The following is a 17,868-nucleotide window of genomic DNA, read 5'->3' as shown; positions in this document are numbered from 1 at the left end:
TGACACCGTCTCAACAATACTTGGACATGACTACTAAATTATATTAAAGGTTCTGTCATTTTAAAAAGTCAGAGAACTTTTATATGATTTTTAATCTGATATACTACATATTATCTAGATCTCAACTAGTTTTTGCTAAACAATAACTAAAACTTTCTCACAACTTACCTGTTATAATATCGGCCTCCCATCATAAACTGATTGTTTGGTGTTGGACATATTTTAAATCGCTGAATATTTTCATTGGTCCGAAAATAAAGTGAATAGTCACCAGGAGTATTATCTGAAGGCCTCACAAGAAAACTGCAGACCTGGCCAACTGTAAAAATTAAATTGTTACTTTTATTCTCTAATCATCAAATAAAAAAGGTGTTAAGTAGTATAATTACAAAGTACCTTCAAAAGTTATTAAGTAGTATAATTACATTCAAAAGTCATAAACGTACATAAATTTTCACCAGGAACTTGATTTACTAAGACAATTTTAAAACATTTTTGTTTCATATTTTCTGGTTTATGATTTGCAACTACCCATGTTGCTTGTTCCCTGTATTTCCGACCTATCTTACTGGCTTTATTACATAAATATATAGGGCAGAAATTTTGTAGCAGTGACTTCTGGTCAATTATGACTGTACCTGTCATAACTTGAGAAGAATAATTTAAGGGATACCAGCTAAAAGTGTTAACATTCTGTTTGTAAATCTCCTTAGCAAGAAGATAATAATAATAAAAAAGCTAAAACCCATTTTGCTTAGGAATGTTATTTGTTTTTAGGTGCCATCAAGTCAGTTCTGATTCATAGCGACTCTTCGTTCTTTATCACTGTTTCCAATTAAACATTAAAAATTAATGACTAATAAGAGAACAGTAACAAAAGCTCACAAAGGTAGACTAAAAAACGAGTGAAATATTTGTGTACATTTTCATTATCAAAATTGACACGTACTATATTTCATTCAATAGATATGATTCTGCAAAGTCAACATTAAACATTTAACATTCATTAAATATTTTCATATTAATTTTAGAGACAGTTCTCTGGTATTTTCAATTGGCAGTAACTCTTAACATTAACTTGTTTTCACTTCTTTCCATTTAATTCCTAAAGACATAAAAAAGATCAGAACTTGATTGTTTTTAGGAAAGCGCAAATGAACATTTAGAATAACAGATGCAAGTTTTATGTAAATTACTAATAGTTCCAATCATCCAGTCAAGGCACTTATTATCAAATAACTTCAAGTAACACAAAGGAGAAAATAAATCTCCTTAAATTGAATCTTCAAAGCTCAATACGTAAGTAAAAACGTAAATCGCAGCAACTGTGTTATTTAATACAGGCTAAAATGAAGGGGGTTTCTTAGTTAATGTGACAATCTTGGTGACAAGAATCCAAGAGAATCTTTACATTTCCTCTAGAATGTTAGATAGAAATTACATGCAAAACTCTGTATGCATGTGCTTATGTGTACTTTTCAGAAGAGAAAATCACCAGATTCTTAAAAGGGCATACAACTCAAAGAAAATCAAAACTGATGTAAGTAAATTAAGTTTACCTCCTTTTCAACTTGCCTAAAACAAGAGTGAATTCCTCAAATATTTGGTGATGCAAGTTCAAAAATATAAACTTAAAGATCAAAATTTATTAAATGCACTAAAATCAATATTTTTGGTCCTACTTGGAAAGTTGACAGCATGTCATTTTGATCTCTATTACTACCACATAGCATTATCATGTTCTTTACTTTTTGAATGTACTTAACCTACATTCTACAGTGAAATTAAGCACTTCTAAAAACTGCCTCAAATCTTTTATAAGAGCAAAGAATTAATTACATTAAAATGAACACCTTATGGTTTAAAACAATTCAGATAACATCTTTTATAATCAGTAGTTTATTCACAACAGTCTGTTTCACCATATACAAAAAACTATCAAACTCTTGCCATAGTTAAAGAACTAAAACTTCTAAATTGCATATTATGGGCTCAAACTTGCCTCAAATCTTTATCAGGATGTGCTTTACTGAAGAGATACTTGGTAGTTACAAATCAATTCAGTCTTAAGTGTTTAATAAGGATAAACAATGACCGGATCATTTTATTTTAACTAATAAACCCAAAATACAAGCCCATTTTTACCCTGCATTTCTCTAAAACTAGAGTTTTAGGAAGTGTTAAAATTAATAGAGTTTAAATAGGCCCAATTATCTAATTCCACAAGTGCACAAAGATAAATGCAAGAATGTCTGCAGCAGCTGAATAACAAAAGACTGAAAACGACACAATGTCCCTCTATACCAAACCAAAACCAAACCCGTTGTCGTCAAGTCAATTCTGACTCATTGCCAATGCTACAGGACAGAGTAGAACTGTCCCACAGGGTTTCCAAGGAGCAGCTGGTGGATTCGAACTGCCAACCTTTTGGTTAGCAGCCAAGCTCTTAACCACCGTGCCACCAGGACTCCATCTCTCTATACCAAAAAAAAAGCCAAACCCACTGCCGTCAAGTCAAGTCCAACTCATAGCGACCCTATAGGACAGAGAAGAACTACCCCATAGGGTTTCCAAGGAGCGGCTGGTGGATTTGAACAGTCAACCTTTTTCGGTTAGCAGCCGTAGCCCTTAATCACTGTGCCACCAGGGCTCTACCATCCCTCTATAGGGGTCTAGTAAATACAGTATTTATATAATGGGAAGCTCTATAGTCATTGAAAAGAATATGGTAATTTCTATCTGCAGATATGGAATAATATCCCAGAATATATCCTAACATGAAAAAAGTGTTTCATGTTCCATCTTGTGTCTGTGTTGTGTCTCTGTGTGTGGGTGTGTTTGTGTATGTAGGCGTGAGAGACATACAAACACAAAAGTTCTAGAAACATACAGAACAAACAATTATCTAGTACTGCTTCTGGGGAAGAGGACAAAGGTCTGGGGTAGAAAGAAAACACACTTCACTGAATTTTATACTATACGCATGTTTTCAACTAAAAACAGAACACCAGTTTCTCAGTCCTAGGCAAGACATTAGAAAGAACAAGTGAACATAGAAGTACCTGTCATTAGTAAATTATAAGCTTCTTGTTTAGAAATCTTCCCATGGAACCATCTTAAAAAGAGAACAAATTAGATATGTAAATCAAAAGGGTTTTTTTTGCGCTTATCAAGTGATCAAAACTAAACAACCAACTAATAAGTTTAATTCAAGCTGACATAAATGAAATAACTGCAATGTAATTAATCATAAATGATCTCATTCCTATTAATGTTACTCCATTTTATAAACACATTATAATGCTTAATTTCAACAAAATATAGAAAAATTAGGGACTAACAAGTATAAACTATAATTTTTATATTAATTACCAATACAAATATTTTGATCCTGATAATGACAAACTGTCATATGCTTACTTCATTGTTAGCTTTTTTTTTTTTTGGTGGGTGGGTAGGGATGGGAGGAGAAGAACTGTATAGGGAGAGCCTACTTCAGAATTATCGAGGGGAATTAATGAATTTGTTTTCCTCATATTTCTCTCAAAGTGAATTTTGCTATAAGGTCTCTCTTCAAATAAAATCAAGATGTTGATGTATACTTTACTGAAAGCAGAAAATAAGATTTGAGTGAGGGGAAAGAGTGAATACCAATATCAAGAACCAAAAGAAAAGACTGACTTAGTGTTCCTATTTGTATTTGAGCAAGTAGTTAAGCAAAATTGATTGCTAAAATATTTCAAATTTTATATAATTAAACCCTTAGAACTTGTTATAAATGGCATTACAGTCAAGGTCCAAAGCATATAATAACTAAAGTATTTAAATTTATCTTACAATAAAATGACATATCTGTTTTAAAAAAACTAATTGCTAGCAACTGAAGTACTTAAAATCTCTTATTAACTTGAAGGAATATTATCTATTCTGCTGATTAACACACTTCAATGCCAAACTGACAACTTCATATTACCTCTTTACCACTTTGCAATATATTCTTATAGTCTGTATTATTTTTAATAGTGGCTCAAAAAGTTAGAAAGTAAATATACTACTAAGATTAAAACACATAAATGCTATAAAATCTAATGTTTAGAAGTTGTTCACACTGTTTTAACTTATCCATGCTATTACTGGTGAAAGTACTGAAACATAACCAAATTTTTACCTTTTTAATATGAATGAAAAGTTAAATTTTTAAATTACCTCTTTAACTCTAATCCAATCATTAACTTGCTAATTCAGATTTCCTAGGGCTCCCAGTGTGAATTATGAATAATGTAAGGCAAGTCTACAATAACTGGAGCAGTCCAGGCTACCATGAAAGGTAGGGAGATTCCATACTGCATTCAAGTACAAGCTAAATGACCACTTATTAGGCTAGAGCAGGGTTTCTATATTCTGGGGGAGAATCAACTAGATGATCTCTAAGGCCAGTCCTATATTTTCACAGTTAAAATAAGGGGAGGAGGGATAGAATTCAAAGGGGTTGGGGGGAAGGCAGCAAATAAAGTTTAGATAGTAAGATTTTTAGTATAAGAAGACAGCCTGAAGCCAAAAGGGCAGTTACATTTTCTGAAAGGATTACATTTGAGTTTCATTCATTCAGATAATTTACTACCTATATATAAAATGTTCATGGTTTGCACCACTGATAGAAAGGAGTCCCTGATCTTAGTAAGTCCTCATTCTGATAATAAAAGAAAAAGAACAAAAATACTGTGTAACTATAAAAACAATGTAGAAAATATACTAAAATGCAGTGATAGATATGTGCTAAGGCATTTTGGGAATACCAGAGAACTGCACCAATTCTGCAGAGTGTGTAGAGGAGAAGATGAAGGAAGATTCCCTAGGGGGAATGATAAATGATAAATGAACTGTGTCCAAGCATAATGGAGGGGAATTCTGGACTAGGAAGCACTTGAGCAAAGATAAGGAGAAAAACAGCATTACATATTTAAAGACCTACAAACTGGAGAGTAGAGTATAAAACTAGGAATGACAAGAAGTAGGACTAGTCAAGAATCTAAGTGCTGAATTACAGAGGGTCTTTTAGGCTCTGGTAAAATAAAAGATGGTGGAAAATCAGTTAAGGATTTGAAGTGAAAAAGTGACAGTCGGATACGTGTTTTAGATAGATGATTTTCGCAGCTATTAGAAGAAAAGATTTGAAGAGACTAAAGAGTCAAGGGAGACCAACTTGGAGGTTACTGCTTTATGAAGCCTGGAAAGAGATGAAAAGGGCTTGAACTAGAATACAGTTGTTTAAGGTTAAGAAGAGGGAACACATTTTTAGAAGATACGTGGACTTGGAACCTACATCATGGAAATAGGTAGCTGGAAAAAAGCTCAAAGTTACACCATCTGTTTAACCCCAAAGGGCACTTGTGGATGTTACTGAGGACACTATAAAGAATATAAGACACTTCTCTGCTGTAGTCCCCACCTTCAGAAATTAAGAGGGAATGAACAAATACATAAAATAGCAATGCAAATTCAGCTTATACTAAATGCCAAATGGGTAGAAAATTATAAAGTTCAGAATATGGAAGAATCACAATTGTATGAAAAAAGAAGAGTCTCAGTGAAAACAGGATTTATATTTCATGCTATAAGAAAACTACCCAAATGGGTAGAAAATTATAAAGTTCTGAATATGGAAGAATCACAATTGTATGAAAAAAGAAGAGTCTCAGTGAAAACAGGATTTATATTTTATGCTATAAGAAAACTAGATATAGCTTTAAATATTTACTGCATTTATCCTGCAGGTTTTTTTCTTTTTTAAATTAATCTGTGCTATTATTTAAAATAGGGAGTATCATAAAAATACAGATTTCTAGCTTCTCTTGAAAATCAGAAGGATTTCACAACACTAACCCCACATTCTTGCACACAATTAGACAAAGTGTTCACCTTACAACAGTCAAATGTTTTCTAGTTTTCCATTCCCCAGTCTTTCCTAACACCAAGAGTGAATGTCAGCTGCCATATATCATCATGCTTGCAGTGTTGTCTTTTTTTTTTTTACAGTAGAGAAATAGTTCTATGTACCTTTATCTCTATCAAAGGAGGAAAAGAAGATCAAGATCATTGTGTTTAGAGAAAACAAATATATATGCCCAATCCACTTTACTTGCTTACGTTATGTGACTCTTCCAAGCATTAATTAGAACTTGCAACCCCTGATATAGGAGTGGGAGACCTCAGAGTAATAAAATCAAAAGGGTACTGACTCACTGATGGAGTCTATTTTGTAGCTACATGGAACAAGAAGGAAAATAAACTCAAAAAACATCACAGATATTCCACTTAAGGAAGGGTGGGGAACTAAATAAGGTAACTTCAAATGGAGTATTCAGTTTAATGTTTTTATGTTGTAATTGTCGGAAAACAGAAAAAGCAAACACTTGTGAGACAAGTCTTAAATTCCATCTATAAATGCTGAAATGATGATATGAAAAAAAATATTCCACTGAAAAGATATTAGAAGATGAGAAGTCTATTCAAGTAATGTGAATGAGATAGAATTGGGATTAAAAGTTAGAGCTGTTAAAAAGGAACACTTATATACAAATAAATGCCAAGAGGTATGAGGACACTAAAAAAGATCTTCAAGGACAATAATATATAAAATTACAGCAAAGCTGAAACATCACATGCAGTGATTTCCCCTAAGAGGTTACTGATTAGAGCTAATAATAAGTTCTGAAATGTAAGAAAAGAATGTGGCAAGTAGTAGGTATAGTAATACCTGGTCTTTCAATGAGCCCTTATAAGATAGACAAGTTGCAAAGATTATAAAAAGAAAGTCCTTGCAGAAGCTTATTAAAATGGTGAAGAATCACGATCTTGGAAAACAGTTTTCTGAGAAGACAAAAAACAAAAAAAAACTGAACAGTAAAAACGCATAAAAGATCTGGCTATGAAAACAAAATACTATGAAAAATCAGTAAGAATTAAAGAAAAATGTGAGAAACTGTGATATTCATAATGTGATTAATGTTTATCAAAGGTCTTTAGTTTGGTGATATAAGAGCTGTATACAGGTATATAAATAAAAGTAAGATTTTATCACTACGTTCTTATGAAAATACTTAGACATCACTTCCCTGAGCAAAGTAAACACTTCTTTTTTAAGTTAGTTAAAAAAATATCAATTTTCTTTTAAAATACTTTTTGACCAAATTTTCTAATTAGTAAGTTTAAGTATATATAGAGTTTTTCCTTTTAATAATTAATAAAAACTCACATTTTGCCTTCATGTGGATCTTCTTCCCGGCCCTAAAGGGAAGACATTAAGACAGTATTTTATATAATCACCTATTAATCTACCCTTATTAAAATGAATAAAAATCATATATTCAAACATATTTCCACACTGCCCTTCATATTTATTTATGTGTACACCAGAAAAGATGTTTCTGCTCATGAAATGTCTTCTAAAACTCTTTCCCTTACTTTTCTCCCCCTGTTGCCATTACTCTAATACAGGCTCTTTTACTCTCTTCTTAAACTATTACAACAGCCCCACTGGTATAATTACCTCTATGCCCCACCTCCCACCACTCCAATCTGGATTCATCAGTTTCAACTGCAACTGTGCCCTGCATTAAGAAAAACAAAACAATTTTTTAAAAACCCAATTTTTAATACTTCTCTACCCATACCCAATGCCCTCGAGTCGATTCCGATCCACAGTGACTGTACAGGACAAAGGAGACTGCCCCATATGATTTCCACAGCTGTAAATCTTTATGGAAGCAGACTGCTACATCTTTCTTCTGTGGAGCAGCTGGTGGGTTCGAATTGCTGACCTTTCAGTTAGCAGCCAAGCACTTAACCACTGCACCACCGGGGCTCCTTTGCTACTTCTCTACCACCTACAAATTCCTCAACCTGCAACAAAAATTGCACAGACTCAAATGGCTCAAGTCTACCCTTCCTGTCTTATACTACCAGTTCTCTTTAGTCACACAAAACTACATATTGGCTAATCTACATTCTCTCATCACTCCAGCTTGTACTTGTTCTTAGAATGTCCTTCCCACCTACTGTCTCCTACCTCATAATTAAAGCCTAAACCATCTAGGCAGGCTCCATCTCAAATGCCACCTCCTCAGTGAGACATTCTGAGCCTCTAAAAAAGTGAATATGAACTTCCACCTTGAATTCAAAAGGCATCTTCTTTCTTTGACCTTTTGAACTTTACCTTACTCTACTCTATGTTCCTACTATTTAAGATGTTGTTGTTGATGCTGTTAGCTGTCAGATCAGCCTCTAACTCCTGGCAACCCCATGCACTACAGGAGCAGACCCTTGTGATCCACAGTGTTTTTACTGGTCAATTTTCAGAAGCAGACTGCCAGGCCTTTCCTCCTAGTCTGTTACAGTCTGGAAGCTCTGCTGAAACCAGTGCAGCATCACCATCAACACACAAGCCTCCAGTGACGAGTGGTGGCTGTGCTTGAGACTGCACTGGCCAGGAATCAAAATCAGGTCTCCCGCATGGAAGGTGAAAATTCTACCAGTGAACCACCACTATTTAAGATACACTGGCATTATTCATTCCACTAGGCTATAAGCATCTTAAGGATTTGCCATTCTTTATTAACATTCCCCACGCCTGCACCATTCCCCCACTCTGTTCTAAGCACCAACACAGTGCTGGGCACAGAATTTTCAACAATACTGTTAAACTGTAGCCCTAGTACCTAGCACAGTACCTGAAACCAAGTTTTCCTTGAATAAAAAATGAATGAATAGACAATCTAACTACAGATGGAATTATTTCCCTCAATTTGGTCTTCACTCATTAAATAGCTAAACAAACTAAAATCAAAGAACACTCACGGAATGCTTACTATCTCCAAGGCAGTATGCTAAAAAAACAACTCTATAAAAATGATTACCAGTATCATTGCTCAGAAGGAGTTAACCGCTTGTAGAAGAGGCTTACACAACAAATTAATTTTATACAGTGTAATGGAATGTGGAATTAACAAAGTGCTATGGAAACAACAATTTAGCCTAAGAGAATCTAGAAAGGTATAAAACCTCTGTGAAAGAAGTGGTGACATCTGAGCTGAGCTGATAAAGCTTAATCAAATTTTACTGACAAAGATTAATCAAATCTTACTAGGCAGTCTAGTGGAGCAGGAGTGTCAAGGATGAGGGAAAAGTATAGGCATAGAGACATTCATTTCTTTATTCAAAAAAACATTTACTTGAATTGTCTACTAATGCCAGGCACTATTCTCGGCAATGGGATAAATCAGAGACAAAAGATACCTCTCCTTATAGAGCACACATTCAAAAGTTAGGACATGAAAGTAAAATGTGGTTGGGGAACAGTAATTAGAATTTCAGAGTGAGAAATGCCTTAAATCTAACCACCAACTGAATGCCTGAAACTTCTTCACAATCTGGACAATCTCCAAACGGCCTTCCATTCTATAAGAAATACACTATCTTCCAATGAAGAAAATTTGTGAAAAATTATTCTAACTATTGGAGTGAAAACTGTTTGTAACTCTAAGTTGGAACTATTCCATTATTAATTCAAAACTATAACTGTATTTATTTTTAATAAACATATCACATTATTCACTCATTTTGAGTTGCTAATTTGTTTTCTTCTTTCCTTGTATTGATAATAGGTCATGTCTCCTTATTCTAGATTTGGCGATTATTATTCTTTTTCTGCATTCATCAAGTAACTTTTACTTATCCTTATTAAACTTTACATTGTTAAATGTGTTCCAGAATTCCAAGAGCTCAAGAAAAGTTCGACTATACTACCATTCCTTCAAATAATAAGCATAATTGGGGGGCGAGGGGGAGAGTGCTCAGTGGAAGAGAGAAACTCCACACAGAAGTTTTAACTACAAAATTTTCTAGGAAAACCAACACAGTAAGATGATCCAGTTTGAACATGTTCTGCCTCTATGGAAATCTCTCTCCTACTATAGAATACCGAATACTAATCTGGGAATTAGGAGTTCTAATCCCAGCTCTTCCACTATGTATGTATGTGACTGTGAGTATAGATTGTAATCCCACCATTTCATCCACTTCTACCACTTTTCCTCAGTATGTTTTACTTCTGTGTATCAAGATATGGCTGCCAGAACAGGCAGACAAAAGAAGTAATAGCAAAGAAAAATGTTATCCACCACTTTCTTCATGAAACAATAATCAAAGCAGATGTGTCAGCAAATAACCAGGTTTGTGGCATAATTTAAAAACGGCAGCTCTGAGGGTTGTCAAGATAACACAAAACCATTCCATCCCACTGGATAAATCCAAAAGGGGAGGGTGAATCCCAAAATTATAAGGTTTGATATATTTCAGTGATACTGAGTGTTGTCTCTGAAATGCAAATGTTGCGTGAATGCTGACCAGCTATCTAAAAATGCATAAACAGGGTAACTTTTAGTGTATACAACTACTGACAATGTATTATGTGATGGCAACAAAAACAAAGAGAATATTCAAAATGTAAAAGCATTTGATAATATGATTAAAATTCACATAATATAACTAAATTTTTCCAAGGTTACCAGAAAATTATACATATACAGTAAAGCCTGCAAAAGCTGGAACTTGTGTAAGGCGCAAACCTGTCGGAGAAGGAAAATTCAAATATTCCCCACTAAAATGAGCCCTAAAAAGTGGGAGAATGCATGCTATCAAAAGCAGAAAACTTGCAAGACCAAGGAAAACAAGGCAGTCCAGTCAAGTCCAGCTCTCACAGGTTTCACTGTACTTGGGAGACAGTTACAGACAAGTTTCAAACTTATACAAAACATTTAGAATCCTGGAATCGAGAAGAGAAGAATAAAACTTACCACTTCTTCTACTAGGTCTTCAACAATAAGGCCTTGTTCATCTGTTCTTAGATTAGTAACCCACATCCATCCATCTTCTAATTCATTATGCACAATAAACATATCACCTTTTAAGAAACTGAAAATAGCAATTATAAGCTTATTAAAATTAATAAAATTTTGAAATACAGAAATTTAATCATGTACTGTATCACAGAGATATTAGGATACTGGAAAATACAAGGGATTAAAGTCAAATACCCTAGACTTTTGCTCTGTTTCTGTAATTATCTACATGTAAAACTTCGAAGATAATAATCTGAATCTTAATTTCTTCATCAGTAAAACAGGCGTGACAATGGTACTTGAATTATCTAGTCACTGAGTTACTGTTAGATTCAAGTTAAAGCTTTGGAAAACAGTAACTGTAACTCCAAGAACACTGAATTTAAAAACAGGAGACCTGAATTTAAGTTTCAGTGTTACTACTCTTTCAGATATAGACTAGATATAAAATGACAAATATAATTAACTCATTATACATACACAAGATATTTATTTCAAAAAAACTTTTAGATAAACACAAATAGTTTTATCATGTACATGCTTATATAAATTAACATTTTTCTAATAAAACCATTAGGGCCTATTTAATTCATTCAGATACCCATTATCCAACCAGTATAGCATTCTTTCTCTGAAAATGATACCAAGGGATATGACAATGTATGCATATCATTCCTATCATCAACTTCAGAGAACGGGGACACATTACAACCTGTTTTTCTTGTTGTTAGGTGCTGTCGAGTCGATTTCGACTCATAGGGACCCTACGTACAAAAGAATGAAACACTGCCCAGTCCTGCGCCATGCTCACAACTGTTGTTACGCTTGAGCCCACTGTTGCAGCCACTATGTCACTCCATCTCGTTGAGGGTCTTTCTCTTTTTTGCTGACCCTCTGCTTTACCAAGCATGATGTCCTTATCCAGGGACTAGTCTCTCCTGATAACATGTCCAAAGCATGTGAGATGAACGATTGCCTCTTGATCTACGTAGTTTTCTCATGAGCACAATAAAGTGTTCTGGAATACTCATTCTTTGCAACGTTATCCATAATTTGTTATGATCCACACAGTGGAATGCCTTTGCATAGTCAATAGAACACAGGTAAACATCTTTCTAGTGTTCTCTGTTTTCAGCCAAAATTCATCTGACATCAGCGATCATAACCCTTGAATTGTGCCCTCCAAAAATACCTGCCAATCTAGGTCAATAGGCATAACAAAGTTTATTAAGAAAATGTTTTATATCTTACTTTGGTGAGTGGCGTCTGGGGTCTTAAAAGCTAGTGAGCATCCATCTAAGATGCAACAATTGGTCCCAACCCATCTGGAGCAAAGGAGAATGAAGAACACCAAATACACAAAGAAAATATTAGGCCAAGAGACAGAAAGGGCCACATAAACCAGACACTTCATCAGCCTGAGACCAGAAGAACTAGATGGTGCCCGGCTACCACCAATGACCGCCCCGACAGGAAACACAACAGAGAGTCCCTGATGGAAGAGGAGAAAAGTGGAGTGCAGAACTCAAATTCTAGTAAAAAGATCAGACTTAATGGTTTGACTGAGACTGGAGAGACCCTGGAAGACATGGCCCCGGGACTCTCTGTTAGCCCAAAACTAAAACCATTCCTGAGGCCAACTCTTTAGACAAAGATTAGACTGGACTATGGGACATAAAATGATACTCGTGAAGTGTGTGCTTCTTAGCACAAGTAGATACATGAGACTAAATGGGCAGCTCCTGTCCAGAGGCATGAAAAGAAGGCAGAGAGGGTCAAGAGCTGGTTAAATGGACATGGGAAATCCGGGGTGGAAAGGAAGAGTGTGCTGTCACAGTACAGGGAGAACAACTAGGGTCATATAACGATGTATGTATAAATTTTTGTACGAGAGACTAACTTGAATTGTAAACTTTCACTTAAAGCACAACAATAATATATATATATATGTATCTGTCAACTTGACTGGGCCATGACTCCCAGTGTTGTCTGACTCCACCATTTTGTCTAATGTGATTTTCCTATGTATTGTAAATTCTATCTCTGTGATGTTGAGAGACGGGATTAGCGGCAGTTATGTTAATGAGGCAGGACTCAATCTACAAGATTGGATTGTGTCTCGAGCCAACCTCTTTTGAAATATGAGAGAGAGAGGTCAGCAGAGAGACAGGGGGACCTTATACCACCAAGAAAGCAATGCTGGGAGCAGAGAGCATCCTTTGGACCAGAGGTTCCTGGGCTAAGAAGCTCCCTGACCTGAGGAAGACTGATGACAAGGACCTTCCTCCAGAGCCAACAGAGAAAGCTTTCTCCTGGATCTGGCGCCCTGAACTTGGACTTCTAGCCTATTAGACTGTGAAAGAATAAATTTCTATTTGTTAAAGCCATCCACTTGTATTTCTGTTACAGCAGCTCTAGGTGACTAACACAGCTTCTTCCACGTCCTCTTCTGAATATAGCTTGAATTTCTGGCAGTTTCTTGTTGATGTACTGCTGCAGTCACTTTTGAATGATCTTCAGCAAAGTTTGACTTGCACGTGATATTAATGATATTGTTCGATAATTTTTGTACTCTATCAGCTTTCTCTGGAATGGGCATAAATATGGGTCTCTTCTAGTCGGTAGGCCAGGTAGCCGTCTTCTAAATCTCTTGACACAGACGAGCAAGCACTTCCAACACTGCATCCATCTGCTGAAACATCTCCGCTGGTATTCCGTCAATTCCTGGAGCCTCGTTTGTCGCTAATGCCTTCAGTGCAGCTTGGATTTCTTCCTTCAGTACCATCGGTTCCTGATCACATGCTACCTCCTGAAATGGCTGAATGTCGACTCTTTTTCATATCGTGACTTTGTGTATTTTTTCCATCTTCTTTTGATGCTTCCTGCACTGTTTAATATTTTCCCCGTAGAATCCTTCAATATTGCAATTCAAGGCTTAAATTTTTTCTTCAGTTCTTTCAGCTTGAGAAATGCCAAGTGTGTTCTTCCCTTTTGTTTTTCCAACTCCAGGTCACATACTTTGTCTTCTCGAGCCACCCCATGAAATCTTCTGTTTAGTTCTCTTATTTCATTATTTCCTCCTTTTGCTTTAGCTATTTTATGTTCAAGAGCAAGCTTCAGTCTCCTGACATCCACTTCGGTCTTTTCTTTCTTTCTTTTCAATGACCTCTTCCTTTCCTCATGTATGATGTCCTTGATGTCATTCCACAACCCACTCAATGTGTCATTCTACTCAAGATGGTCTCTAAATCCAGGTGGGGTATACTCAAGGTCATACTTTGGCTCTCTTGGACATGTTCTAATTTTCATCAGCTTCAACTTGAACTTGCATAGGAGCAATTGATGGCCTGTTGTGCAGTCAACCCCTGGCCTTGTTCTGACTGATGATACTGAGCTTTTCCATCCTCCTGTTCCACAGATGTAGTCAATTTGATTCCTGTGTATTCCATCTGGTGAGGTTCATGTGTACAGTCGCCGTTTACGTTGTTGAAAAAAGGTATTTGCAATGAAGAAGTTGTTAGTCTTGTAAAATTCTATCATGTGATCTCCGGAATCATTTCTGTCACCAGGGCCATATTTTCCAACCACTGTTGCCTCTTCTTTGTTTCCAACTTTCCCATTCCAATCACGAGGAATTACCTATGTATCTTGATTGCATGTTTGATCAATTTCAGACTGCAGAAGTTGGTAAAAAATCTTCAATTTCTTCATCTTTGACCTTAGTGGCTGGTGCATAAATCTGAATAACACTCATATTGACTGGCTGTCCTTGTAGGGGTATAGATATTATCCTATCATTGACAGCGTTGTACTTCAGGATAGATCTTGAAATCTTTTTTGATGATGAATGTCAACACCATTCCTCTTTGTCATTCCTGGCATAGTAGACTATATAATTATCTGATTCAAAATGGCCAATACCAGTCCATTTCAACTCACTAATGCCTAGGATATCAACGTTTATGCATTCCATTTCATTTTTTGACAATTTCCAATTTTCCTAGATTTATACTTTGTACATTCTACGTTCCTATTATTAATGGATGTTTGCAGCTGTTTCTTCTCATTTTGAGTCGTGCCACATCAGCAAAGGAAGGTCCTGAAAGTTTGACTCCATCCATGTCATTAAGGTCAACTCTACTTTGAGAAGACAGCTCTTCTCCAGTTGTATTTTGAGTGTCTTCCAACCTGAGGGGCTCATTTTCCAGCAGTATATCAAACAATGTTCTGCTGCTATTCATAACGTTTTCACCAATTTTTTTTCCAGAAGTAGACCACCAGGTCCTTCTTCCTAGTCTGTCTTAGTCTGGAAGCTCAGCTGAAACCTGTCCACCATGGGTAACCCTGCTGGTATGTGACATACTGGTGGCAAAGCTTCCAGCCTCACAGCAACACACAAACCACCACAGTACAGCAAACTAACAGAAGCATGGGGAAACACAACCTAATTTCCTTTAACTGAAAATGAGAATATAACAACCTCCCCATTATCATGTGAGCAGTAAGTTGTTGATAAATGTCATCAATATAAAGCCACCAATAATTCCTTGTATTTTTCCTTTCAGGCTTGAAAGAATGCCTCTGAAAGATTAAGGTCCTGTAGGGTTAACTTTATCCAAAGAATTTTGTCTTTGTCCTTGGTTCCTGAGAGATAATCTCTAAAACCTGAGAATTTCCTGGTAATTATAAGTGTCTTTGATGAGGATCCAGATTATGCTAAATGAGGTGACTCTTGGTAGGAGGCTGGCAAGGCCAGAAAGACCTATTGCATGATATCAACCTCCTTATAGCAACTGTACATGAGAGAGGGGCTGCAGTTTGAATTACATAAAGTGACCCCCACGATAAAATCTCTGGGCACTGAAGCTCCATGGGTTTCCTGCATAGTGAATGGCACTGAAGGACAAAAGGGAGGGTAGCACAGCCCTTTTTGGGACACAGAAGCTCTGCACTGAGAATCCTCCTAGATCTTGCCCTATGTGTCTCTTCATTTGTATCCTTTTTGCTATAATAAAACTGTATTAAGTGTTGTGCTTTCCAGGAATTCTGTAAGTTGTTCTAGTGATTTATTGAACCGGAGGGAGCAGTAAAATCCAGCAGGTCAGAAATGAGGTACTGTGGGAATTCCCAAACTTATGAATGGCATCCTGAAGGGGTAGTGTGAAAACTCAGAATTTGTAGCCAGAGCAGATCAGAAGCGAACAGTGGGGACTCCCAAGTTTTGAGGCTGGCATCTTAAGTCTTGGCCAACTTAGCAGCTGGGAGGATTGTGCCCCTTTAACTTGTGAGATCTAACCTAGCTCCAGGTGGTTAAGACTACATGAAGAAGTGCTGCACATACAGCTGGTGTAAGAACAGAACTGGAACACTTGGAAAAAGAACTAAATTGAATTAGTTTGATTGATCCTAACAGCTTAAGTGTCAGAGACGTGGGAGTTTGATTTTACCCACTCAGGTATCAAGACTGGTTGGACGTGACCGTTTACCCTACACCTATATCCATAACTGTCATGTAGTTTTCAACAATTTTCCTTTCAGTCTTAACATCTACAAATTAAAATTCTATTAAATAAGTCCAACTCTCATACCTTTGAAAGCCTGACTGTTTTTCTCTAGACTATCTCAAATTTCATCGTTTCTGTGACAAATTCAAGAAAACAACTTGTACACACTTTAAATGCACTCTGTATTTGAATAAACACAAATTAATGCATTCTGTCTTGATTCTATAGCCCTCCTCAATGGCAACCAATATAATACTAGCAGCAGACATTATCGTTTAACCAAATAAATCATTACCTTCTAGAACCACCTAAATAAGTACATTAAAGAAAATAGCTGAGTGTGTAAAAAAGGCGTGCTTATGAAAAAGAATTAAAAGAGAAAAGAAAAATGACAAGTTTCGCGTGTTGGTCGAAAGCAGTCCTAACAGATTTATTTTTTTGACTCAAATGTGTGGAAGTGAAAAATACTAAACAGTTTGGTGTCACTGCCTCGATTTGTGCTAAGGCACCAGCAGTTTTATCCTTTGTTGCTTTTGAACCATCAGTGAAACGTCACAGTGAAAAAGGCAAATGACGTCTCAGTAATGTTATAAAAATAGTTTTGACCTGATGGACCCTGTGAAAGGGTCTCAAGAATCCCTAGGGTTACATGAAGCACACTTACGGAACTGCTGTCCTAGATGATCCCATAACGAACTTAAAAATTATCGGGAATTCTTGCATTTTTAGTTCACTGCTATTCTCCTTTAAGAAGACCTGGTGGCGCCGTGGTTAAGCACTCAGCTGCTAACTGAAAGGTTTGTGGTTCAAACCTACCAGCTGCTCCGTGAGAGACAAGATGTGGTAGTCGGCTTCTGTAATCATTTATAGCCTTGGGAACCCATGGGGCAGTTTTACTCTGACCTATAGGGTTGCTATGAGTCATAACTGACTCAGCAGCAATGGATTCAGTTTGGTTATTCTCCTTTACTATACACATTTCTTTTCTTCCCTTTCTTTTACTGACTTTTCCAGTGTAAATAGCAAATCAAGGCATACAAATAAGGATTAAATGAGAAATCAACATTTTGAGGACAATCATATAAATCTGGAATTCCTATTTTGAGATTCTAGATACCTGAGTCTTTGTTTTTCTGATTACCATATTTCTAGAATCTTTTACCATCAGAAAATAAGTTTTCACTAAACTTTAAATGCTGCTGTTGAGTTCAATGAGAAAGTATATACTCGAGTCAGGAATTATTCAAAAGTAGCCTTAACATTTTATCAGTGGGAAATAGTATTTCAAAGTTAGTTTACAGAAAGACGAAAACAACTTTATAATAATAATAATAAAGTTCTATAGTTCTATAATATTCTTAACATTTAAAATTATTCACACACTATGTAAAACAGAGGCCTAATGATCATTTGAGCACCATTCACCGCTGGGACACAAATGTCATCTGGTAACAGAAATTAAAATA

General features: G+C 36.0%; 1 protein-coding gene across 1 annotated transcript in view; it reads right to left on the bottom strand.

Annotated features, from left to right (window-relative positions):
• Positions 1–17,868, bottom strand: part of RASA1 (RAS p21 protein activator 1) — a 123,006-nt gene that overhangs the window by 39,658 nt on the left and 65,480 nt on the right. Inside the window, exons 5-8 of the mRNA XM_012555158.2 lie at positions 10,854–10,971; positions 7,256–7,287; positions 3,063–3,115; positions 169–319 (exon numbers count right to left, since the gene is read on the bottom strand). Of these exons, the coding sequence (XP_012410612.1) occupies positions 169–319; positions 3,063–3,115; positions 7,256–7,287; positions 10,854–10,971 (354 nt within the window). The remainder of the gene's footprint in view (positions 1–168; positions 320–3,062; positions 3,116–7,255; positions 7,288–10,853; positions 10,972–17,868) is intronic.

The sequence above is a fragment of the Trichechus manatus genome, unplaced genomic scaffold (genome assembly GCF_000243295.1).
Source record: "Trichechus manatus latirostris isolate Lorelei unplaced genomic scaffold, TriManLat1.0 scaffold00032, whole genome shotgun sequence".
Classification (NCBI taxonomy): domain Eukaryota; kingdom Metazoa; phylum Chordata; class Mammalia; order Sirenia; family Trichechidae; genus Trichechus; species Trichechus manatus.
This window is presented reverse-complemented; position numbering and strand designations above follow the sequence as displayed.